Source organism: Rhineura floridana, chromosome 4, assembly GCF_030035675.1.
Source record: "Rhineura floridana isolate rRhiFlo1 chromosome 4, rRhiFlo1.hap2, whole genome shotgun sequence".
Taxonomy (NCBI): domain Eukaryota; kingdom Metazoa; phylum Chordata; class Lepidosauria; order Squamata; family Rhineuridae; genus Rhineura; species Rhineura floridana.
Genome location: NC_084483.1, coordinates 52002110 through 52029939, shown reverse-complemented (window position 1 = coordinate 52029939; position 27830 = coordinate 52002110). Strand labels below are relative to the sequence as shown.

Sequence of the window (27830 nt, the reverse complement as noted above, 5' to 3'; positions counted from 1 at the left end):
CCCTTATGGGAAAAGCCAGAGGTGCTTCCCCAGGAAATACACATTTAAATTAAATCTAAATTTAGATTTATGTGGAAGCTTGCTGGAGGAAGCCTTCAATGCAAAACAAGTGTGTACACTTGCATTAGATAGGGCAAAGGTTCTGGAAACTAATTAGCAGAGCTTGGAAAAGTTACTTTTTTGAACTACAACTCCCATCAGCCCCAGCCAGCATGGCCACTGGATTGGGCTGATGGGAGTTGTAGTTCAAAAAAGTAACTTTGCCAAGCTCTGCTAATTAGGCTCTTGTTTATTCACTTTGTGCTTGCTGTTGCTAGGTGAGATTATTCAGCTGACACCAGTGTTGTGACTTCTGTTACTGTGCAATGACATCATGTTCCCCACCCATACTTTATAGCCAAACAGACCAGAATGGTTTCCTAAATACACACACAGCCTTCAAATCAGGGAGTGGCATCCCTTTAAAATCTAAGCATTAGAGGCTAGGAGCACCATTCAAGTCTTGAAATCATACAGGCATGAGAGTGGCTGTATGATATAGCCAGCATGGATTTTTCACATTCCACAATGTTAAATTGAAAATACCCCCATGCCATTCTGATGCTTCCCATAAGCTCATTTCAAAACAAAACCTTGAGTTCAAAACAAAACCTTGACTTCAAAGTGTAAAAAGAGAGGAAAAAACCAGTCCCCTTTTGGACTTTTTTCTATCAGTGTTCTCGTAATTTGTTGAAATTAATTAAAAATCAGCCATGTTCACAGAGTACCTGTAATCCTATTACTGACCTTGCACCATACTCCTACCTTCATCTTCTGCAGTTTAAAAGTTTTAAAAAGTGCCTGGCTGATTTTTAATTAATTTAAGAAATTTAGCATGGAACTGAATGATAATGTCGGGCATGCTCAATCCTGATAAGACCGAGGTGCTACTTGTGGGTGACAGGGGGAGGTTGGGTGCTGTTGACCTACAGTTTAATGGGGTGAGTTTACCCCTGAAAGATCAGGTCCGCAGCCTCGGGGTGGTTCTTGATTCCAAGCTGTCCATGGAGGCTCAGATTTTGGCAGTGAGCTGGGCAGCTTGGTACCAATTACATCTCATACGGAGGCTGCAACCCTACCTCCCTATTCATCAGCTCCCACTGGTGGTACACGCCGTGGTCACCTCTTGATTAGACTACTGCAATGCGCTCTACGTGGGGTTACCCTTGAAAACAGTCCGGAAACTACAACTGGTGCAGAATGCGGTGGCTCAGTTGCTTACAAACAGCCGCCGCCGTGATCACATCATGCCAGTATTATTTCACCTACATTGGCTGCCAGTTGTTTTCCGGGCCCAATTCAAGGTGTTGGTATTAACCTTTAAATCCCTATACGGTCTCGGCCCAGTTTATCTGAAGGAGCGCCTCCAGTACCACAAATTAAGCTGCCCAACCAGATCAGCCACACAGAGCCTTCTCTCAGTCCCACCAACGAAAACAGCTAGATTGGTAGGGACTAGAGAGAGGACATTTTCAGTGGCGGCCCCCACTCTCTGGAACTCCCTTCCATTCGATCTTCGCCATGCCCCTTCCCTGGATATATTTCGCCGGGCATTAAAAACTTGGCTTTTTGGACAGGCCTTCAGGAATTCCGGGGAGGGCTAACTTTTTTGGGATATTTTATTATCTATTGATCGCCCTAACTGATTTCATGCTGCTGTGATTAATGATCGTTCTGATTTTATTGTATTTTATCTGTATTGTATTGTAATTTACTGAATTTTAGTTTGTACGTCGCCTAGAGTGGCTTCGGCCAGATAGGCGACACAAAAATTAAATTTATTATTATTATTATGCTCAGTAAGAACCAATTGTCAGTGTTCTAAAAGCCAGACTCACAGCTGCTTGTCTTGGCTAATCAGGGGGCCACACCCACACCAGACCTTTATTTCACTTTAGACAGTCACGGCTTCCCCCAAAGAATCCTGGGAAGTGTAGTTTGTGAAGGATGCTGAGAGGAGACTCCTATTCCCCTGACAGAGCTCCAATGGCCAGACTGATTTAACAATCAGCCACTCTGACTGAACCTCTGTGAGGGGAACAGGGCATCCCCTAGCAACTCTCAGCACCCTTCACTCTGAACACTTCCCAGGATTCTTTGGGAGAAGCCACCACTGTCTAAAGTGAAATAAAGGTCTGGTGTGGATGTGGCCAGGGACAGCTTTGGATTAAATTTGGGTGGGAGGCTACATGTGCCTGCTGTATAATAAAAAGGTGGGGGAAACCCTGAAAAAGAATGATACTGTTTACAATATTTTCCTTTTGGAAAGCAAAGGAGCTTTCCCTCTGCCCATTGCCCACCCATCCAATCTCCTCCCCCCATGTTCAGTTTTACCTATCCTAACCATGATTGCACAAGAGTAAATCCCACTGAACTCAATAAGCATGCAAATGATCAGACATGACTTTCCTCTCCTTCCCCCTCCCTTCTTCCTATGCCCCTGCCCAGGCCTCCCTCCCCATGGTCAGTTTTACCTATCCTAACCATGATTGCATGGGAGTAAATCCCACTGAACTCAATAAGCATGCAAATGATCAAACCTCCCCCCTCCTCCTCCTGCCTGTTCCCCTCCTCCTCTCCCCATCCCCTGTGGTCAGTTTCATCTATCCTAAGCATGATTGCAGGGACGTAAATCCTACTGAACTCAGTAAGCATGCAAATAATCAATCCATTCTCAGCAAACTAGCACAGGATCCCATTTCTTACCTCCCAGATTAAAAAGCAAAGAAATTCACTAATAGTCAAAAAAACCTTGTGGTTTCAGAACATACCTATAGCCAACAGATATTTCTATCAAACTTTAAACATCAGGGAAATTGGGCAACTATAGAGAATGCACCGGGGGAGCAGGAGACCTGACCTCCTTTCTGAGATATTGTACTGCCCTTTGTCAAAATTCAAGCACACTTTGGGTTGGTCTTTCACAGTCCAATCCACTTCCTGTGTACCTTTGAAGAATTTGGTTCATGGTTATAAGTTTTGTAAGGTTTTGTTTTGAAATAAAATGGCATGGGGGGGTTTCAATTTAACATTGCAGAATGCGAAAAATCCATGCTGACTATAGTATACAGCCACTTTTGTGGCTGTATAATCATTTCAGTAGCATAAGCAAAAATACTAGCAAAGCAAGGAATGTAATTATGCTTGATAAGATAAAATATGAGGAAGATTATTAAAGTTATCTGAAACAAATATCTGTGTATTTAAATGCTTCAAACAAAGCTTGGAAGAAATTTCTGTGGAGTGACATTCAAGTAAAATAGTCTTGCTTTATAAAGTCTGTATTTCATCTCAGCCTAGTGATGAAAATATGTGATGGTTGTGAATGAGATTTTGTTTGAAGGACACTGAACAGAACAATACATTGTATACAAAATAGATATTGTGGAGTTTTGTTGTTTAGCTTATCCAGGTGTTAGTTCTGTGTAAATCAATGAAATGTATGGAATCCAATTATTATGGTTTTGGTTATAGGGATCCATAAAGCCTTTTCTGTTTGCAAAGTGGTGTCGGTTCAAATGACAATTTCACCATGCATAGAACATTTACTGCAATCTTCTTCACATGCAGCTGCATCCCTTTGTTGTGTTCACTTGCAGCTAAGGGCTGTGTGCATGACATGTGGAATGTGCTAATCAAATGTGCCTTTCCCTCCTCTGGCAACCTACTGGGAGGGAGGGTACTGATTACATGTAAAAGTCTGGCCCACATGGTTGCATCATTCTCACACACAGACCTTATTTTTATGGGAATGCTGAGAAGCAGCTTCCAAATTAGCTTTCCCTATGCACAAGGGATGTGAATGAATTCACTTTGTAAAATATAAATGTACTGCCTTCAAGTCAATTCCGACTTATGGCGACCCTATGAATAGGGTTTTCATGAGGCTGAGAGGCAGTGACTGGCCCAAGGTCACCCAGTGAGATTCATGGCTATGTGGGTATTTGAACCCTGGTCTCCCAGGTCGCAGTACAACACCTTAACCACTACACCACACTGGCTCTCCTGCATTCACTTTAGATTCACTAATAGGCAAAAAACCATGCGGTTTAAGAATGCATCTATAGCCCACAGATATTTCTATCAAACTTTAAAAAGCAGGGAAATTGGGCACACATTACCAAATTATTCCAAGCTACACAGGAAGTGGATTGGATTGTGAAAGATCAACCCAAATGGTGTTTGCATTTTGACAAATTTATAGGGCAGTACAATATCTCAAAGAGGAGGTCAGGTCTCCTGCTTCCCTGGTGCATTCACTATAGCTGCCCAATTTCCCTGCTGTTTAAAGTTTGATAGAAATATCTGTAGGCTATAGGTACATTCTTAAACCACAAGGTTTTTTGCCTATTAGTGAATTTCCCTGCTTTTAGATCCAGGAGGTAAGAAATGGGATCCTGTGCAAGCTTGCTGAGAATGGATTGAACATTTGCATGCTTATTGAGTTCAGTGGGATTTACATCCCTGCAATCATGCTTAGGATAGATGAAACTGACCACAGGGGATGGCGAGGGGAAGAGGAGGAGGGAGGGGAGGAAAAGCAGAGGGGAGGACTGGGATGGGAGCAGGCTGGAGGGGAAGGGGAGGAGGAGGACAGGGTTGATCATTTGCATGCTTACTGAGTTCAGTGCAATTTACTCCTGTGCAATCATGCTTAGGATAGGTAAAACTGACTGGGGGCCGAGTGAGTGAGTAAGTGCTGGAGTGGGTATGGGAAGAGGAAGAGGGGGAGGAGGAAGTGAGAGGAGAGGGGAAGGAGGGGAAAAGCAGGTCTGATCATTTGCATGCTTATTGAGTTCAATGAGATTTACTCCTATGCAATCATGGTTAGGATAGGAAAAATGACCATGGGGGAGGAGGAGGGGGAGGGGAAAGGGGAAGCAGCATATTGGAGGGGGCAAAGGGAGGGGAGGGCAGGTTTGATCATTTGCATGCTTATAGAGTTCAATGGTATTTACTTCCATTCAACCATGTTTAAGATAGGTAAAACTGACCATGGGGAGGAGGAAGGGGAGGAGGAGGAAGGGGAAGGAGGGGATTGGAAGGGGATGGGGAGGGAGGGGCAAAGGAAGGGGGAGGGAAGGGGCAAGAGGGAGGGGATAGGAGGGAGAAGGGAGGGTGGGTTTGATCTAGGGTTGCCAGGCTCAGGGCCTGAGAATGATTCTGTATCTTTAAGAGAAGAGAAAATTCAGCCAAGTACAGGTTTTCTTGCAACACTGTAATGGGAAAAACCACAAGGTGAAACTCTCCCTTCCCCCTGCACAACTTTTAAAGATACAGAAGACCTCTTGAAGGCTGGGCCTGGCAACCCCAGTTTGATCATTTGCATACTTTTTTAGTTCAATGGGGTTTATTTTTGTGCAATCATGTTTGAAAATGGAAATGGACTGCCTTCAATTCGACCGGACTTACGGCGACCCTTTGAATAGGATTTTCATGGAAAATGGTATTCAGAGGTAGTTTTACCATTGCCTTCCTGTGAGACTGAGAGGCAGTGACTGGCCCAAGGTCATCCAGTCAGCTTCATGGCTGTGTAGGGATTCGAACCCTGGTCTCCCAGGTCCTAGTCCAACACTGACCAGGAGGAGGGGTGGGGTGGGGTGGGGAGGAGATTGGGTGGGGAGGAGATTGGGTGGGTGGGCACTGGGCAGAGGGGAAAATCCTTTCCTTTCCAAAAGGAAAACATTGTGAACAGTACCATTGCTTTTCAGCATTTCCCTCACCTTTTTATTCTACAGCAGGCACATGTAGCCTCCCACCCAAATTTAAACCAAAGCTGTCCCTGGCCACATCCACACCAGGCCTTTATTTCACTTTGGAGAGTCATGGCTTCTCTCAAAGAATCCTGGGAAGTGTAGTTAGTGAAGGGTGCTGAGAGTTGCTAGGAGACACCCTGTTCCCCTCACAAACCTTCAATCAGAGTTGCTGACTGTTAAACCAGTGTGGCCATTGGAGCTCTGTCAGTGGAACAGGAGTCTCCTCTCAGCACCCTTCACAAACCACACTTCCCAGGATTCTCTGAGGGAAGCATTATAATCTCTTTGGTGTGGGTTTGCATTACAGGTAAGAAAACATGCTGTTTCCTATCTGGAAGCAGTGATTCAACCACATACTTCATAATTTCCAGGAAAACATAACTGCACTGTAAGGTTTTTTGGTTTTTTTGCAGTTGCTGCCTTATTGAAACAAATATACAGAAATTCTTATTTGGTTGCTCCCAAACATGCACACCTCAAGACTAAGATCTTAGCCTGTGATCTGTGAAAAGCATGGTACTAACACTTGAGCTCAGATGCTGTGCCTTTACAGCAAATTTTGATTTCTTCCTGACATGATATGCCTTTTAATCTACCATCTGGTCCTATAGCAGCCAAATTATTATAATTTTCTTGCAGGAAGACAATGTGTTGTGGGAGTTCCATATGGACCTTTCAAATGATCAAACCTGCTGTCTATATTTCCAGCTCAGGCAACCAGTTTCCAGAATGGTACATTGCCTTTGTCTGTCTTCTGGGGACCTTACTCCTCATTTGCCAATGGCCACCACATAATAATTGTCTTTGTCAAAAATGGTAATAGACAAGTCTGGTTTCCTTTTTAAAGTGAACTGGGATTCAAAAGAAGCTGCTGTTAAGTAGCCATTGCACTGACCCTGCTACATTTTCTTTAGGGCTTGTTGGTATCAAACACAGGCTTCTGGATTAAATCATATTATATAGCCAGCATGGACTTTTCACATTCCGCAATGTTAAATTGAAAATACCCCCCATGCCATTCTGATGCTTCCCATAAACTCATTTCAAAACAAAACCTTGTCTCAATAAGGTACAGTCTTAAGGATACTTATATGGAATGAAGTCCCATGTAAATCAAAAGGACATTAGTTCCAGTATAAATGAAACTAGTTTTATTGCAAAGCTACTTATTTTGACAGTTTTTAAATTAGGGGGAACATTGATTAGAAGTCTCCCTTTATCCCATTTTGATATCCTGTTGTGGATGTTTAACTAGAACTGATTCAGAATTTGAGATAAATTTGGGGTGTGCAGAAGACACTACAAAAAGATTTATAATGCTAATGAAATTTCTCAGGAAAGACCTTTGCATCTCAGTATCTGCCTCATGTCTGTCTCATGTGAAATCTCAGATGAATTTGGTACTTCCTGCTGGGGCAAAACATGTACAGCATTTTAAAGGAAGCTAAAACAATTAGATAAGATAAGCAGGGTTTCTTGAGGGGGAGTGAAAGCGGGGGACACACTTTTAGTAGCTTTCACAGGAAGCCTACAAAGAAAGGCATAATCCTATTATATGATGATGATGATGATGATGAAAAAATATTTATATCCTGCTCTTCCACTGCATTTTCAGTGCTCAGGGTGGCTTACCCTAGTTTACAATGGGTAAACCAACGTTTTTACATGGGCAACATTCCAGGGGCCGCATGCCACTTGTGGGCGGGGCCAGAGGAAAAAGTGGGCAGAGCAAGAGATGTCTCTTATCTTTGTACAATAGACTACATTCCAGCCATACAAAAATCAAATGTTTCTAACACACACATCTTGAAAGCAAGAAGCAGTATCACAGTTCCAGCGAGGCAAAAGTACTTGAGGAAGGCATGGAGTAAGGCCAGTAAGGGCTGTGAGAGTCCTAGTGAGAGTCCTGTGGGCCAGATGGAAAGGCCTGGAGGGCCACATTCATCCCTCAGGCCTCTATTTCCCTGTCCATGTAGTAGAGCAATTCAGAACATCTTCACTTCAGGAAATCAAACCCACCCTATTCAATTGACGCTAACAGATGAGTAAACATATCTAGTAAAAACTGCTTTGTTCCCTCACTAGAGTCACTATTATGCGAGTATAAATGTTCCTGAATTCCTTTCAAACACATGGTTGTAGGTTTCAGTTTTCAAGCTGAAGTTGAAGGGGATAGTAAGTTTTCAGAAAACGTTAAGATAACCTCATTAATTCATTAACCTTTTCCTTGAGGCAAGATCTCTGGCATACCTCTGTCACTGGATTGACCTTAGTATGTACAAATTGCTAAATACTGTGTTATCAAGTATAAATATTAAGGCAAAAAGAGGATTGTTATGTTATGGAAATGAAGCTTCCTGTAATGTTATTTTAGAAGCAAATTGAGTATTCACTATATAATCCTCTTAGAAACTGAAAGCCAAATCCTGCCCTTATATATAAAAGTTGCAAGTCAAAAGTCCTAGGAGATATTGGACGTTATTAATACAATTACAGTATTTCATTTTTTTTTGCCCCATTGCTTTTCCAGTTTGTAGAAAGATTCCAGACTGCATATGTGGTATGCAATCTTTGTCAATTTTCCTTTCCCCACGTAAGAGCAACTACCCATCTAACAAATATTTTTAAAAATAATTTTAAATCTGGAAACAACTAAACCAGTTAAATTGTCCATAGGCTTCCCTCTGTAGCTGCCTAGTGATATACCAGACATAGAGTCAACAACTGGCAGACACACAAGAATTAAGAAACACTCAAACATGCATATATTCATACTAGGTATGCTTGAGGGATTCAGTCTTTGTGAATTCCAATACAAAGTGACCTGATTCATGCTTCCCAGACTAAAGTGCCAATCAGAACTTCATGCTTTCATACTTACAAATGTTCCAATGCAGTTCTTTGCTCAAACCTATCAAAATACATCTAAAAATTCATGTTTTGAATGAAAATATGTTGGGAGATGAACCTTTACATGCAGTTTTTTGAAAACGATTTGTACAAAGAAATCAATACACAGATTAATGCAGAAACAGGATGGAATGGACTTTCTGGCAAACACTTGCGAAAGTGACACAGACCACAAATACATACACACTCATCTATTTTCATACACATGCACAACTCTCATTCAAATAGTCTACTTCTTATTCATATCTTCTATTTTTCTCCACAATCCATTATGTTTCCCTTATTATATATCCATACACATGCACTCAATTTAATCATATATTTAGGAGAATAGTCAATGGGAAGCATATTTCCTGGCTCAGAAATACAAATTTCAGTGTATCAAAATGCTGAACTCAAATATAATAGGCTTGCTCAGATTTTAATCCAAGCTACAGAAGAATTCTTCCTTAGGCCCCATTCCTCTCTGTCTCTCTTCTATTCACTCACCCATAAACCACCACTCTCCCTCCCAATCTCTATCCCTTCCCACCTACACATTAACCTATCTTGTGCTGATGCTGCAGTGAACCAATTCCTGTTCCCCACTCATGCTTTAACCATAGTTTCATGCTGCATCCATTGCTAACCAGGATTGGCTTAAAATCATGATTTGAACAAGGTTTGCAAACCCAGTTTTGGGCTTAATAACAGAGATATACCAAGAATGCTTACCACAAAAGATGCATCTGATGATTAACATAATATTGAGAATCAGTGCTCATGATGAAGCCGCAATTGCACTCAAGCATACAGATATAATCTTTTCTGTTAACTATTTTCAAAGAGCTGACAAAAAAAATTAAATTTCAAGAAGTGAGAAAAAAATGTAAAAAATGGTTTCTGTTGAAGGGCAGCTTTTCATGTTATGTTTTTCCTCTTGTGTTGCAAAGGTACTAACAGGAAAACACCTAGGAAAATACCAGAAATATGACTCTGGCCTTGTATATGCATGTATGCACACAATTTGATTAATGTACACATATTTAGTGTATTTATATCCATTCTCCTCAAAGGAGCTCAAGGTAGTGAACATTAGTTTTATCCAGCATTTTACCTTCTCTACAACCCTGTGAGTTAGGTCAGGCTGAGAGATAGTGATTGGCTTCAGGCTACTCACTGAGGCTCATCATAGCTGAGTGAAAATTTTGTCTTAGATCTCCCAGGTCATAGTCCTACACTGCAAAAGGGTGGTCATGTGTCTTACTTTACAACATACAGTCTTCGAATAAAGGGCTGTCAGAGGGCAGTCCTTTATTTGAAAGTGTCCTCTGCTTGAACAGCTGTCTTGTCCAAGTCCATTCTAAAGATTTATCAGACCGTATCTCCCTGTATGAGCCTGCCCGGGCTCTGAGATCCTCAGGAGAGGCCCTTCTCTCCATACCCACACCTTCTCAAGTACGACTAGTGGGGACGCGTGAGAGGGCCTTCTCGGTGGCTGCCCCTAGGCTTTGGCATTCCCTTACTAGGGAGGTAAGAATGACCCCCTCCTTGGAGTCCTTCCGCTGACAAGCAAAGACCTTCTTTTTCCAACAAGCCTTTGGAATTGAAGGCTGTTAAGGATAGGGCGTGAAGGGTGCTGCATTGCTAATATCTATTATATTATTTTTAAACTAGTTTGAACTCTTTTAGCTATATGTGTGTATGGTTTTAATATTGGAAATAGTTTAATTTTATTTTAATGTAGACTTTGTATGTTTTTAATTATATGTATTTTTATCTGGAAGCCGCCGTGAGTTCCAGTTTTGGAAAAATGGTGGCGTATAAATAAAGACAACAACAACAACAACAACAACAACAACAATAATAATAATAATAAAGAAAAAGAAGGAAGGGCAGGGGCCTTGAAGTTGCCCATCAGCAGCACTGGGCAGCAGACTGAGCTGGCACACAAGTCACGTGGTCACAGTGTTTCCCATATGGTGAAATGTATTGCACTTCTATTTAAATTATAGAAATTGTTTCTGAATTTGTATCTATATGTATAATTTATTTGATTTTCTTATTTAACAAAATTATATACCGCTTACTCAAACAAACAAACAAAACTCTTAAGTGGTTTAGAAAGAATAAATTAGCACCTGCAGATTTCATGTAAATGTGTCTTCTTTTGTCCTCTTTAGTGATGCATTTCCTATTTTTTGGTGATATGTAAGTGGCCACCCTACCCTCTGACCACACCCAGTATTTGATGGCTGGAACATCAAGTCATGATGCATATGCAATATACAACAAATACAACTCTGAAATCTCTTCAGATCATCTCAAATGCAATGCTGTGGAAGAATCAGGTGTTGCACACGTTTGTATGAAACCAGGCCTTAACATCTTAATGTACAAAACTACTCGATTTCAGATGAAATGATAATGAGGCAATACAGATATTCTATCTGTGGCATTAAACCTATGATTGCTCGTTCACGCATGAGGTCATCACTGGATGTTGCAATCAATGAGTGATCAACTTGCATCTATGAATTATAGTCCTTTGTAAGGTTAGAAGAGTGGCCAGACATGAATAGTAGATATGTAATCAGTACAGCAGGCCCCAAGAGCATGGCAAGACTTGAATCACTTTCCAGCTGAGAAGTTAGGATAGACAGGGACAAGGAATGAGGTGCACTCCCAGCTGCACCATGAAATCTTAATACCTCGGCAGAGAGCCGATGGAAGCTCTGACAATGATAAGCATCCGCCCAGAGCAGAAATGAAAATAACGGCTGAAGGAAGAAACTTAATATTGGATATTAAGAAGAATGAACCACTCATAGGTGGAGGCCCTATTAACTGCACGGCATGCTAAAGGTCACCATATATATGGTATGAAAAAGAGTCTTCTGTGTGGTGGCACCTACCCAATGGAGCTGGCAGGCAACAACAGTTGGGTGCTTCCAGCATGCTTAGAAAAATGTATCAGGCATTTCCAGGCTGTTAATGCCAGTTTTAATCACCCCAATTATTTTAATTTATGTTAAATGTTTATGGATATCTTTTTATGGATCTTTTATTGATTATGTTTTATGATGTACTGTTACATTGTTTTTGTTGTAAATCACTTTGGTATTCTCTGGAATGAAAGATGGTATAGAAATAGTTTGATAAATATTATATTCATGTCAGATCATTCTGATTTTGAATAGATATAAAATTCTTGTCCATTTTCAGGTCATCTCCCTGTACACATTCTCAAAATGTTGGGAAATGTAATTTTGTATATTGCCCTGAGTTTAAACAGAACTGCTTTTAAATACATACTGTCTCTTTAAGGCTATGTTAATGAGTATGGGCACGTCAGTCACATTAAAATAACTGCTTTCCTTTGAATATGAACATGACTTGAATAAGAAAATTAATGTTTGCACTGCATTATGAACATGCAAATCACTATGTAAGTGCTGCCTTAATTATAATTGCTATTAATGATAAAATCAAAATTCCAGTGAATTATAATGCATCCTTTAATTAGATTTTGATATACAATTTCTGAAATAATTAAGTCTACTCCAACTTGGATGTCGGCCAGGTTATATGTAATACATAATGCAGGCTGATCATGTAATTAAGAATGTTTCATAAAACCACTGATAGACCGTGCAGCATAACAATCGCCATTGACTTAAAATAGGATGGTGCTGTTTTCTTTCATTGGTGAATGAATCTCCAAGATGGTAATGTGACGGATCCCTATATTCATGTAAGAATGTTCCAGTGTGTTTACTAAACATGGAGTGTATTTCTGCACTGAAATTCTTTTGAGATATTCTTGGATACAGTTTAATAGTAATTTACATATGAAAAAGTACAATTGAATCAATAGTACTCATACAGTTTCACTTTCATTTATATATATATGAAATGAATGTATCTGCAAAGGTTTCGGAAGCTGATGGTTGTGGTTCAAAGGAGCTGTGCAATATCCGGAGAATTCCTAGGCTTAGACCTTTGAAGCTAGTTTGGAGACTGAATGACCTTTGCATAAAACAACTCCCCAAATGCTGCCTTTATTTTCCTTTTCTTCTTCCTTTCCCTTTTTTGCCCATTCATTATACAAAAAGTTTTACAGTGCCAAAGGGCAAGTTCTGATGCAAAAATTGAAACTTGGGAAAATTCAGCTCTAGTGAAAAGCAGTTTGGTCTCTTGCAGGTGTAATATACATGAATATGTGCCAATCAGTTTTTGTGTTTTTGTTGTTTTAACCAGCTGGGTTGGAACATTGTACCAGCAGTATTACATTAAGTAAGTAGATGGTTTAGATCCAAAATATCAGAGGAAGCATCTTCTCCTCCTATATTTGAGATGTGTTGGGGAGCTCCTGTTCATAGTTCCATCTTATAGTGATGCAAGATTGGCATCTGCTAGCAGGAGGGCTTAATAATTACTCCATCCAAGTGGAATGCTCACCCCAACACAATTAGTTGCTTTTTTTTACAAAAGCTCATAAAATCTGTTCTGCCTAGCTAACCCTTGAGGCTCTTGTTTGATAAAACTGCTGCTTGGCTGATTCTAATTTTAGTTTTATTGTTTAATTTTTATAACTACATTTTTATATTGTATCTTTGTAAATTCAATGTTGAAAAAAGAGATGCAGAAACATTGTAAAACAAAAAAAACTATTTAAAACACACTACTTTACTGGATTATTTCCTTACTGCCCCACTTCAGTTAATGATGCTCCCATCTTTTCTCCAACACTTCACCACAACATGTTTTGGATGCAGTAATGGTTGAGGTTGCTAAGATATTCATTGATTTTTAATTGCCCCCCAACTTTCCTGATGGACACGAGTGTTCATTGCAATAACTCTGTAGTTTTTGTTTTAAACTGTGTTATGTAACAATATACTAGTGCTTAAGGGTCAGGTTAATGGAGAATTCTTGGTTTTTACAAAAGAACAGTCTCATTGGATACTTGATAGCAAACTGCTACAGGAAAGTATAGATTTGCTAGTTGGAAAGTCTTTCTCCACTGAACATGCGCTAGCTGGTTTTGTGAGCATGGAAATACATGATAATATTTTTAAATGGAGGAAATGATACAGTCTGCCACACAGGGAAGGCAAGTAGATGTGATGGAGCTTTCCCTGGTGGATTTGCACATGTTGAATCAAATGTGACTATAATTGTCCATATTTTCACAAAGCACACTCCTGCTCTATGTACTTCCCCCCGCCTTTTCTTCTAGGATATGGTAAAATCCATATCCTAATTCCATATCGCTCTTCTTGGTGCAGTAAGCATTGTGATAAATATGTAGATTAATTCATGTTGCCCAACACCCCCCATATAGGTGGCACAGGGCTAATAACCCATCCATATGCTCCATCTACCTCTCATGTTGCGTGAATGACTTGCATGCCTAGTGCATACCTGCCATAAACCAAGATGGTGGCAGGGATGTCAGCCCCTTAGGGAAAGCCTCTGCTGCCATCTTGGATGATGGTAGGCATGTGTACACAGAGCACACAGCATTCACTCCGATGGGAGAGGTAGGTGGGTCACGCAGGCAGGCTTATTGAAGCCCATGCTGTCTGTATTGAGGGGGTGCCTGGGAGTTCCCTTTCTGCAATCCACAGTAGGGTCAGGTTGTAGGACATAACACTGCTGAGGATCACGGAACAGGAGTGTCACCCTCCCACTCTAATGAGGGGCCCTTTAGGGGCCCCTCTGGGCTGCAGGGACCCTTGGCCAGGGCCCAACCTGGCCACCGCCTCTGGTGCCAGCTGCATACACACACACATACAGAGAGAGAGAGAGAGAAGGATTTTATGTTGGTGCTCCATGTCCATTAGGACAAAATTTGCATTGGCATATATGTTTTGAAACAACAGGAAAATTGCTGTAATTACAGCTTGTCATGCTGTATGAGTGCACTGATGCAGCTCTTGGCACAGTATATGTGACTTTAGCCACTGTTATTAATACTACCACTACCCTAATGTACAGCCCAATCCTATGCATATGTACTTGGATATGAGCCACACTCTGTTTCGTTACTCCCAAATAAGAATACATAATATTGCAGTCATAACCTTGTTTTGGGACTAGTAGTGTGCTTAGTGCCATTCATGGAGAACTAGCAGAGTCCTTGCCCAGAAGCCTACACTTTAAGTAAAAGGGAAAAGATAAAGGTGAAGGCAGAGGGCTGGGCTGGCTTGTTAAGGGGTAGCAAGGTTGAAGCAGAGGAAACCTTCCAGTGGTCCAAGAAAATCTTTGTAGAAGAAATATGTTTTGAAAAAGGATCTGAAGTGAGACCATGGCCTTATGCATAATAAGAGTAAAGTTGTTTGGCGATGAGGGAAAAACATGTCCAGGCCTTTAGTTACAATCCATTTGGGGCTTCTCAAGTTCTCCCTTGCTTGTTTTATGCTGGTTTTAAATGCTACGATTTATGCTGATGTTGGGGTGAGTGGGTGGGTGGAATGCTGTGATTTATTTTATGCTAGTTTTAGTGTTTTATTGCAAATTATGTTTTACATTTAAATACCTCTATAAACTGCCCAGAGAACTTGGATGGATCAGTGGTAGACAAAAGGCTTGAAAGAACAGAGCAAAAGGCTGCAATCAGTTTAGCTCAATGGGACTTTACTTCTGAGTAGATTGTGCTGTGGGAAGATGTTTTTTGTTATTTATAATGTGGATGTAAAAGCTACATTGGCTAGAATGTCCCTTCAGTTTAACACTGATTCTTTTTCACTTTAGCTTTCTAACTTGCATTAAAGCATTCAAATATATGCACCAATAAACTTGAAAATCTCATATAGAATCCCATACACACTGGTGTAGGGATGTGCGAAAGCATTGTGTTCCGTTCTGTGCAATATTTGTCATATCCACCACTGTTTCATTCCACTGTAGTTCATCTTTTGCCAAAAATTACGTTCTTCATCTCTCTGCTGTCTGCTGTGCCAAAATTACATAACTTCCATAATTAAGTATGTAAACTATGTAAGTTGTGTTGCCATTGTGTTATTCCACATCATTCATTTCAGTGCAAAGGAAACACAGTGCAAAGGGTGAGGGGAACATAATCATTTACGTATCATTTATGAATTGAAAGCAACAACAGTAGCAACCACTGATCGTATTCACTGGATTGATTTCTGTTTTGGATATGGGATGAATAAGTGAACATGGGCAAATTCCAATCCCATTTCTGTTATTGTTGGAATTCTCCAACATCCCTACTTAGCAGCAACTTTTGAACTATGAATGATTGCGCTGTTTGCATCATGGGTGAACACCCCAAAGGGTGTTCCTAGTAGCTAATCTTTTCCCTGAAGCAAATCTTAGTCTGCTAATCTGCAAAGCACTGAATTTTGCACACAGTAAGGCAGCTCATATTTAAATACATCACAGATTCTAACACCAGTTAAAGACTTCCAAATGCTTCAGGTCATACACTTGGATCCCAAGTTCTCCTACGTGGAGGTCTGCTCCTGGAAAGCCCCTGATGATGGAAGGGAGTGGAGACCATTTTTAATTATTACACTTTTTTACTCAAGCTCCTGTGCAGAACAGTCCCTCAAAAATCTGTCCTACCGTCTGGAACTTCATGGGGAATGGTCTCAGGGCCTGCAAAGAGAATCAGCAAAAATATATATCTGCTGGATTAGAGGCCCTTAAATGAATGGAGCTGTTCCATTCACAGAAGGACAACTCAGGATCCAAGCCATAGACCTTTCCTGTTTTATGTATGCATTACTGGGTGGCAAGAATTTTTTATTTTCTATTTATTTATTAAATTAAAACCTCATTTTTCTGTATAAAACAAACTCAAAATGGCTTTTTCATACTAGAACTAGGAGTAACTGATTAAGGGCACAATCCAACTTGGGTTTGCACTGGACTGGGAGGAGTTGGATGCGGTGGGCCCCCAGCTGAGCTGGCAGGCTCCCAGTACCACCAGACTCTGCCGGCATAAGCCCCTCATCCTGGCTGAGCCATGCCACTGCGAGAACTTTGCTAGCTCAGCCAGATTTCTGCTGGGAATGGCCAGCCTGCCAGAACAAGAGCTGACAGAAGCCAGTGGAAGGCCCCCAAATGGGGCATTACAGGGGAGTGGCGGAGGAGGAGCTGGGCAGGGACTTCCACGGCATCCAACTCCCCTTCGGAGCACTCTAATTTGGGTAATACATCCACTGGGCAATAGGCCAGCAGAGTAAAATTATGTATGAATTAATTAATTAATTAATAGCCCTCCCTTCCTCCCAGCAGGAGCCCAGGGCGGCAAACAGAAATGCTAATAACACTTTAAAACCTCATAAAAAGACCTTAAAATACATCAAAACTAAATAATGTTAAAAACATTTTTTAAAAAATCTTTAAAAACATCTTTAAAAAAGGGTTAAAACATATTATTAAAGAAAACATATTAAAAGCAATTCTAACACAGATGCAGACTGGGATATGTCTCAACTTAAAAGGCTTGTTGAAAGAGGAAAGCCTTCAAAAGGCGCCGAAAAGATAGCAGAGATAACGCCTGTCTAATATTTAAGGGGAGGGAATTACATAGGGTAGGTGCCGCCACACTAAAAGTCCATTTCCTATATGGTGCAGAATGAAACTCCTGATAAGATGGTATCTGCAGGAGGCTCTCACCTGCAGAGCGCAGTGATTGACTGGGTATATAAGGGGTCAGATGGTCTTTCAGGTATCCTGGTCCTGAGCTGTATAGGGCTTTGTACACCAAAACTAGAACCTTGAACTTGGCCCGGCAGCAAATGGGCAGCCAGTGCAATTGTTTTAGCAGCAAGGTGACATGTTGGCGATACCCTGCCCCAGTGAGCAGTCTCACCACTGCATTTTGCACCAGCTGCAGCTTCTGGACCAACCTCAAGGGCAGCGCCACATAGAGCGCATTACAGTAATCCAGCCTGGAGGATACCAGTGCGTGGACAACTGTGGTCAGGCTATCCCAGTCCAGAAACGGCAGCAGCTGTCTTATCAGCTGAAGCTGGTAAAAGGTACTCCTAGCCATGGAGGTCACCTGGGCCTCTAGCGACAAAGATGGATCCAGGAGCACGCCCAGACTATGGACCTGCTCTTTCAGAGGGAGTATGACCCCATCCAAAGCAGGCAACTGACCAATTATCTGAACTCGGGAACCACCAACCCACAGCGCCTCCGTCTTGCTAAGATTCAGACTCAGTTTATTGGCCCTCATCCAGCCCACCACCAAGTCCAGCAGCGGTCCAGGGCTTGCACGGCCTCTCCTGGTTCAGATGTTATGGAGAAATAGAGCTGGGTATCGTCAGCATACTGCTGACACCTTGCTCCTAATGACTGCTCCCAAGGGCTTCATATAGATGTTAAACAGCATAGGGAGAAGATGGTACCCTGCGGCATTCCACAGCACAACTGCCAGGGGGCCGAAAGACAGTCACCCAATTCTGTTCTCTGAGAGCAACCCTGGAGATAGAATTGGAACCACTGTAAAACAGTGCCTCCAATACCCAGCTCACCAAGTCGGCCCAGAAGGATACCATGGTCAATGGTATCAAAAGCCGCTGAGAGATCAAATAAGAATAACAGGGTTGCACTCCCCCTGTTCTTCTCCCAATAAAGGTCATCCATCAGGGCGACCAAGGCCGATTCAGTCCCATAACCAGGCCTGAACCCAGACTGGGATGGGTCAAGATAATCTGCTTCATCCACGAGTACTTGCAATTGCTGCACCACAACCCTCTCAATCACCTTCCCTAAGTAGGGGGTATTTGCAACCGGTTGGTAGTTGTCACAAAGCAATGGGTTAGGGTGGCCTTTTTCAAGAGTGGTCGGATCACCGCCTCTTTCAAGGCGCCTGGAACCACTCCCTCCCATAATGATGCGTTGACCACACCCTGGATCCATTCGGTCAAACCCCCATCGGCAAGCTTTAATAAGCCAAAAAGGGCAAGGGTTGAGAGGACACGTTGCTGGCCGCATCATCACGAGCACCTTGTCTATGTCATCAGGCCACATCAACTGAAACCATTCCCAAGAAGTTGTAGCAGATGTTGCACTGAACACCTCATTGGGGACTACAGTAGATATAGAGGGGGCATCAAGACTGCTATGGACGTGAGCAACTTTACCCTCAAAGTGCCTTGCAAACAATTCACAGTGGGCCTCCGAAGGGTCTAAATCTCCATTTCCTGGAGCTGATGTCAACAGACTACTGACAATACGGAAAAGCTCCACCAAACAGCTACTTGAGGATGTGATGGAGGCAGAGAAGTGGGCCTTCTTTGCCGCCCTCACTGCCACACAGTAGGCACGGTTATGATGTTTTACTCATGCCCGATCAGCCTCACGGGACATCTTTTGCCACTTGCACTCTAGCTGTTGTCCAGCCTGTTTCATTGCCCTTAGTTCACTGGTATACCAAGGTGCAGACCGGGCTCCACAATGCTGGAGAGGGCGCTCGGGGGCAACCATGTCAAGAGTCCAACACGATTCACTGTTCCACAGCGTGACAAGGGCTTCAACAGGGCCACCTGCTCTATCTACTGGGAACTCCCCCAGGGCATTCAAGAATCCTGCGGATTCCATTAGGCTCCAGGGGTGGACCGTCTTAATTTGCCCACCACCCCTGCAGGGAAGGATCGGAGCCATAAATGTAAACTTCACCAGGAAGTGGTCTGACCATGACAATGGGGTGACATCCACCACCCCTATCTCCAGACCACCCCTTCCTCCATCTGCAGGAAAAACCAAGTCGAGGGTGTGCCCTGCCCTATATGTCGGGCCAGTGACGACTTGAGACAGCCCCGTGGTCATCATGGAGGCCATGAAATCTCGAGCCGGCACACTAGAGGCAGCCTCAGCATGGACATTCAAATCACCCAGCACTATCATTCTGGGCTCCTCCAACACCACAGCTGAGTCAGCCTCCACCAGCTCAGTCAAAGAAGCTGCTGGGCAGCAGGGTGAACGGTATACCAGCAGCAACCGTAGTTTACTGTCTCCTTGGCATGACACCAGGTGCAGACCCTCACAGTCAGGTCCAAAACAGAGTGGTTTCCTGGTGACAGAGATGGAAGTTCTGTAGACCACAGCAACTCCTCCCCCCATCCCTGCTGCCTGTGCTGGTGTTGCACTGAGTATCCAGGTGGGCAAAGCTGGGTGAGATCAACTCCTCCCAGCTCACCCACCCAGGTGTCAGTAATACACACCAAATCAGCACCTTCATCCACAATCAGATCATGGATGAGAGTGGTCTTACTGTGTACCGATCTGGTGTTAAACAACAACACACACAGGCCAGTGGGCACAGCAGATGAGCAACAAGGAACCCATCCATGAGAGGAGTGGCAGCAAGGAACAAGGCGCAGATAGCCTTGTCCTTGTCTTCTACGGTAATTCACCACATCCCCATGGCTATTTTTCCCTCTACCCGTGATCACTGAAATTGGGGTGACATCACCCATGTTCCTCTGTCCTGACTCCTCCTTAACACCTGGTATGGACCCAACACGAGCCCACCAACAAAGCCTGCCGGAGCCAATTATCCCACAAGGCCTCTGCAAGAAAATTATTTCATTGCTTACTTCCCAGTAGGGGTATTTGTGGGAGCACTTACTCCCTAGTAGGGGTATTCTTGGGAACCAGCTTTTACCTTCTGTCCCCCATGCGTGGCTCCTGACTGAGCCAAAACTCAGCTGGCCTGGCAGCTCCTGAATGGTGAGTGGATGCCACAGAGCTTCCCAACAGCTCCTCCTCTGCCAGCCCCCCCTCCCGCCACCTTCACATGACTTGGATTTCTCTGCCCATCACAGTAAAAACTGTTCTGCCTATGTTGAGTTTTATGACTGGATTTTATTGCTGTATTATTGCTGGGTTGGTTTTATTGATTTATGGTGTGTTTGTTCTTTAGTTGTTAATTTAGTCTTTTTTATTCTTATGTCACCTAGAGATTATTTTTATTAGGCAACTCATAAATTGAATAAAATAAATGATAAAACCCAGTTCAAATTACTAAAATCAATTTCATACTGAAAACCAAAAGCAGGATAAAGTACTTCATTCTAAGAACAGAACTTTAACCCACACTAAAATCTCAGCGAAATAAAAGGGTGTTGGGTATTCACTTGAAGATTAAAATAGCATTGATATACCTCAACATTTTAAAAGTAGCACAGAGAACAAATTGAGATACCTGGAAAATAAAGAAACATGATTTGTTAGCTTTAGTCAGTCTAAAAGTGCAATATATTCATAGTTTCTACTAACTACTTAGATAAAAAAAATCACACAACTAATAAATGCAACATTGGTGTTATTTATTTAAAGAGTAGAAGATCATAAATATATGTAAGACAGAAAATAACATGACCATTTTCCTCCAGAAGGCCTTCATTACATTCCCACACACTGGAGACTAAGCACAATTATAATTTTTTTAACCAGAACATTTATTAAATTTCTTTAAATTCCTTAATTTACATGCCACAACTTGTCACAAAATTCTGACAGAAAATTACTAGACTGAAAACATATGGAATAGCTTGTTATGTCTGTGTGGTCTTGTACTCTGGAAAATGTTTGCTTTTAGCCACTGGCCATTTGTTTGATGGAACTGGGCCAGCAGATGGGCTTTCTCTGTGTGTGTTTGTCTGTAGACCATTTGATGGTTGATGTAACTTACTGAATGGTCAAATATTGAACCAATCTCTTCAAGGGAAGAGCTGTGGCTTAGTGACAGAGCACATGCTTTGCATGCAGAAGTTCCCAGGTTTAATTCTTGGTATCTCCAGGTGAGGCTGGGAGAGACCCATCTCTGAACCCCAAGAGTGCTGCTGCCAGTCAGTGCAGAAAATACTGAGCTAAATGGACCAGTGGTCTGACTAGCATAAGGAAGCCTCTTGTGTTCCTAAAGATGAGCTTCTAGCTTTCAGAGGATTAGAAGCATATGCATAGCAACAAGGCTTTCCTCATAAATTGTTAATAAAATGGTAAAATGGTTGATTTAATGCTCTTAGACCAGGGATCAAGATTGATAATAATTTTGAACAGATAATCTATCTAATTTGTTTTCTCCTCTGTACAAGCAAGTTCCACCCCCTGTACTTAGCAAAGTTCTGAGACCAATTTAGGAGTATATTCTGGAAAATAGGAAAGATGAAAAATAGTATTGTCCTCTGACTCATTTCAACTCAATACCCCATTGTTTGTGTTGTTGACAGCTGTGGTCCATATTACAACAAACCTTGGCAATGGTGTAATGCCAAGCAAACTATGTCCACCTCAACCCTTGCCAGCCCCAAAGCTGTCAGTTGTTGGTGGAAGCCTATAAGTGCATCATCATCTACTTTGTGATGGTGGTAGCTGGAAATGACATCATGCACTGCCTCTCTCCACCGCCCCAGGCTGAAGTATTTCCTTGGTTTGAATAATTTAGAATTTCTGATACAATTCCATGGTTTCTGGAATCGGAGATTAAATGAATTGATTTTAAACATTAAAATTATTTAATTTTGACTCCTCCTGAGCTTGCATACATGTGTGCTGCATCATAGATAGAATTTGTTTCCCCCCCAAAAAAATCCCTAGTTATTTATTTGCACTATAATGACAATGTTTAAAATTCCCTATCTATATATTTTATGTGGTTTGCTATTCATCCATGCAAGAATAACCCCTCAAACATGAATGTTTCCGGGTAATTGACAGAATGGTTCTAAAGCATGCAATTCTAGATATAAATATACAACAGGAATTACGGGACCTACTTTGGTCCCTTCGAACTCTGTGACTGTGTATAGGCCAAATGAGTTTTAAATAAAATAAGGCTGAATCCAGATAAGACAGAAATGGTGACAAGCACTTTTAGTCCTGACCCTGTCATAGACTCCTATAGAAAAGTCAAACCCGATTAATGTAGCCTCCTATACTTAATACACACACATAAAACTTGGACAGACTCCACCATTTGGTGTTTGGAATGTGGGAGAGTGCACTGTTGAACATGGCAGCAATACTCTTTAATCATTGGTATCTTCTAACTAAAAGTTTTAAGGTTATAGTCTTTTGACAAGATTTTTTGTCATAGTGGCAAAAGAAAGTAAGTCCCCAAGGTCCACACCCATGTAATTCAACAATTAGCACTATTGTCCTCTCAAGATAATAATTAATCTTGTGATATGGATGATATGGAGACATCTTTATTGGTTTCCTTATCTTTAAAACATTGGGTTAGACACCAAGATTCCTGTCATACCACATTTAGAAGAGAAAATACCTTATTGCTGCTATGTTCAAAGAGGACACCGTTTCACATTCCATGCACTGACTGGTGAGGTCTACCTACGTTTTTTTAAATCCTTCCACGTATTTCTCTAGTACAAGTGATTACATTAGTCAGTTTTGACTTTTTTTTTGAAGGCACATAACAACAACAGCATGGGGGTCTATATCCAAGACTGATTTATAAGGGCTATTGCTATCATTATAGATTAAGAAGTCTGACACAGCTGGACATAAGCCATTCTTTTATGTTTTCTGTGGCTCTTTCTGTTTATCTTTGGGACTATCAAAACTTTTGATTCTATTTAATGAAAGGAAGAAAATATTTTTGGTGTTATGCACTTGGACAGTGCAATATTTTGGGTGGCATATACAGGAATTCCAGTCCATGCTTCTTGTTAATGTGTAAAGTGGTGGCTGAGGGAGGGAGGCATTTGCAGGGGAGAAGTGAAGTGGTAGGTGAGGGGGCAGCAATTAAGATTTAGTGATGACCCCTAGCTTAGTTGGTTTTAAATTCATGGAGGATAAGTCTACCAATGATTGTTAGTCATGATGGCTATATGCCATCTCCAGGACCCAAGGCATCATGCCTCCGAATACCATTTGCTGAGGAGCAACAACAGGAGAGGGCAATTGACTTCATACCCTGGTTGTGGGTTTTCTAGAGGCATCTGGTTGGCCAGTGTGGGAGGAAGGATGGTGGACTAGGTGGACTATTGATCTAATCCAGCAAAATTCTTGTTACTTTCTTCAAAGCCCATCTCTCAACACCATCACAGTGTTTGCCCCTGTTGAGGTTTCTGAGATCTTTTTGCTGATCAAGTAGGAAAATGCAGCTGGAATATGAGGTAGAGGAAAAACAGACATGGGGGAGAAGTGATATTTCCTGCCACTTTGCACATCCATGGGACTGCAAATCCTGTGTTTGCTGCTGAACACAACTTATGATCGTCTTCTACACTCAAGAATGGTCATATACAGTATCTTGCTTCTCAAAATGTTCTGCACTTCCAGAAGCAAACATTTTCTAACTCCCATCCCTCCCTATTCTGCTTATTTTTTAGTTTAATTTTGTGGGCAAATTGCTTGGTCCAAGAGGAAATTCCTTGAAAAGGTTACAAGAGGAAACAGGAGCAAAAATGTCGATCCTGGGGAAAGGTTCTATGAGAGACAAAGCTAAGGTACTGTACCCAACACTTGATTTTCAGTCATATCAGCTGTAGACAAAATCATTGTGATATGTCATGTGCTGAATATTAAATTGTCCTGGATATGTTTGGTGAATTTACATTATGAGAAAATTATGTATAAAGTTATAATTTTGAGGAGAAAGAATGCTGCCGGGTACAGGAGGGATCACCTTGAAGTCTAGTCATCAACATACAGGGGAATTTTTACACAGAAAATGTACATCATTGCAATTTAAAAATGTTTTGTCCAGGATGCATGTGCATATTTTACAACTGGACAGGGTATATAGCATTTTACTGTGGCTACTGTATGTGTTCCTGGAATTTGTATTACATTGAAGAAAACTTGGAACTGAGTTGCAACATCTCAAAACTTACACTGCATTGTAATTGCATTATATTGCATCTGTCATGCTTCAGGCTGGGAAGGAAGGATTTGACACATCAGACTTGGACATTGAGGACTGTGACAACAAACTGGGGGAGGGGGTAAGCAGTTGGGAAAGATCACAGAGCATGCAAACCCCAGCCACTGACACCTCAGCTCCCTCCGGTCCTGACCCCCCTGTCAAAGTGCAACTGGGACTGTCAGAGGCTGCCCCTTTGGAATCTGATCTGTCAGATGCACCTCCCCCTCCCGCGCCTGCAGTGGAGGCGCAGCCTGCTTCACCTGAGGCTTCCCAGCCTGGCACCCCTCAAGTTCCCACAGTCAAGCCAACTGACCGTCCAACAGTCTTAGAAGGGGAAGCAGGGACCCAGCCCCCTTCACCCTGCATGCACCAGAGGCAGAAGCGGGAGATTCAACAGACACTAAGGAGGAGCCAACGGCTTCATGCGAAAGCCAGGTCTTCTTAAGGGGTCGCAAGAGGGAGGGGTTCATTGCTGAGTCAATGTCCATAGCTGTGAAGAGAAGCTTAGTCAGAGTTAGTCAGGGCAAAGGTTCCTAGAAAGCGTAGTTAGGTTGATGAGTCACAAGGCTTTTGATATATCTATTACTTTAATAAAAAGAGAAAAACTCACAGAACCGTCTGAGTCAGAATTCCTCAGCTTTGGGCAGGACAGCATCATACAGTTCTGGTCACCTCACCTTAAAAAGGTTATTATGGAGTTGAAAAAGGTTCAGAAAAGGGCAACCTATATGGACAAGGGGGTGGAGCAACTTCCCTATGAGGAAAAGTTGCAACATTTGGGCCTTTTTAGTTTAGAGAAAAGACAAATGAGAGGCAACATGACAGAGTGATAAAATTATTCATGGCATGGAGAAAGTGGATAGAGATTTTTTTTTCTTTTACAACACAAGAACTCATGGACATCCAATGAAGCTAATGTTGGAAGATTCAAGACAGACTAAAGAAAGTACTTCATGCAGTACATAGTTAAATGATGAAATTCACTCCCACAGGAGGCAGTGATGGCCACCAACATGGATGGCTTTAAAAGTCCTGGAGGATAAGGCATCTTCAAAACAATGCCATGATTACTTGAAGCCAAAATGGATTTGCCAAGAATAAATCCTGCCAGACTAATCTTATCTCAGTTTTTCGATTGGGTAACCTTCCTGGTAGACTGTGGGAATGCTGTGAACATAATACATCTCAACTTCGGCAAAGCTTTTGACAAAGTGCGCCATAATATTCTGATTAGCAAGCTAGCTAAATGTGGGTTGGATAGAACAACTATTAGGTGGACCCACAGTAGAGTTGGGGTTCGCTCTTTGGTTCCAGTTTGTGTTTTGGTTTTCACAACTGGCTTGTGCTGCTGATCTGTAACATTTGCCCCTCGATTTTTTATTATTTATTTATTTGCTATATCCTATCCGCTTGTAATAGCTAACAAATTTGCTAATGCTGTTGGTCATCTTTCTACTGATGGTCTCTTGGGTTTTCTATTTCAGTTTAAGTTTGGCAGATCATCACCTGTCAATTCTGCCTCTTGCCTTAGGTTACTGCAGCGCTGACCAAAGACGTTAATGGTGATTATTATTACCTCATTAAGACAGAACTTCAAAGGAATGCACATTGTAGAACTTCAGAGCAAAGTTATATATGTTAATAACAATGTCAAATTAGCCACGGATTTGTTTTTTTAAAAAGCCAGTGTCGCTGACACAAGCATTAGTCAAACCTAATCTGAAGGCATACCAGATTTACGGATTCTGACCGAATTTCGTAACAAATTTGAAAATACAGAAATTCGGTATACCCCATCTCTAACCCACAGTTGGCTACAGAATCATATTCAAAGAGTGCTTATCAATGGTTCCTCCTCAAACTGGGGGGAGGTAACAAGTGGGGTACCACAGGGCTTGATCCTGGGCCCAGTGCTCTTCAACATTTTTATTAATGACTTGGATGAGGAGATGCAAATCAAATCTGCAGATGATACAAAATTGGGAGGGATAGCTAATACCTTGTAAGACAGAAACAAAATTCAAAGGGATCATGATCGGCTGGAGCATTGGGCTGAAAACAACAGAATGAAATTTAACGGGGATAAGTGCAAAGTTCCACACTTAGGAAAAAGAAATCAGATTCACTGTTTTAAGATGGGGAATACTTAGCTCAGCAATACTACATGTGAGAAGGATCTTGAGATTGTTGTTGATCACAAGCTGAATATGAGCCAACAGTGCGATGTGGCTGCAAAAAAGGCAAATGCTATTTTAGACTGCATTAATGGAAACATAGTTTCCAGATTGTGTGAAGTACTAGTTCCCCTCTATTTGGCATTAGGTAGGCCTCACCTTGAGTACTGTGTTCAGTTCTGGACACTGCACTTTAAGAAGGATGCAGACAAACTGGAACAGATTCAGAGGAGGGCAACAAGCATGATCAGGAGACTGAAAACAAAGCCCTGTGAAGAGAGATGGAAAGAACTGGGCATGTTTAGCCTTGAGAAGAGAAGACTGAGGGGAGATATGATAGCACCCTTGAAGTACTTGAAAGTTTGTCACACAGAGGAGAGCCAGGATCTCTTCTCAGTCATCCCAGAGTGTAGGACATGGAATAATGGGCTCAAGTTGCAGGAAGCCAGATTTCGCCTGAACATCAGGAAAAACTTCCTAAGTGTTAGAGCAGTACAACAATAGATAATATAATAGTAGGACAGTAACCAATTATCTAGGGAGGAGCTGGGCTCTCCAACATTGGAGGCATTCAAGAGGCAGCTGAATAGCCACCTGTCAGGTATGCTTTAAGTTGGATTCCTGCATTTAGCAGGAGGTTGGACTCGATGGCCTAATAGGCATTTTCCAACTCCACTATTCTATGATTCTAAGGCTATAAGTGGCTACTAACCCTGATGGCTGTATTCTACCTCCACTATCGGAGGCAGTGTCCCTCTGAATACCAGTTGCTGGACATTACAGGAGGGGAGAGTGCTCTTGCGCTTATGTCCTGCTTGAGGGCTTCCTGTAGGCATCTGGATGGCCACTGTGAGAACAAGATGCTGGACTAGATGGGCCAGTGGCCTAATCCAGCAGGCTCTTAATTCTTAACTACCATCTGTCTGGCTAATATTTTTCCCTTGCCTCTTCCCTCCTTCACTACTATTTAAAGCAGGAATGGGGAACTTCTGGCCCTCCAGATGCTATTAGACATCTCTTATTTTCCATCATCCCCAGAAGTTTGTTTTACTTTACTATACTTGTATACTGCTTTTCAGCTGCACTGAT

General features: G+C 42.0%; 1 protein-coding gene across 3 annotated transcripts in view; it reads left to right on the top strand.

The window, feature by feature from the left end:
• KHDRBS2 (KH RNA binding domain containing, signal transduction associated 2) overlaps positions 1-27830 on the top strand; it is a 626273-nt gene that overhangs the window by 234314 nt on the left and 364129 nt on the right. For all 3 annotated transcript variants that reach the window (XR_009762509.1, XR_009762510.1, XM_061626253.1), the window contains exon 3: positions 24032-24148. Coding sequence is in view for 1 of the 3 variants with exons in the window: in XM_061626253.1 (XP_061482237.1) it covers positions 24032-24148 (117 nt within the window). In the remaining 2 variants the exon portion in view is untranslated. The remainder of the gene's footprint in view (positions 1-24031; positions 24149-27830) is intronic.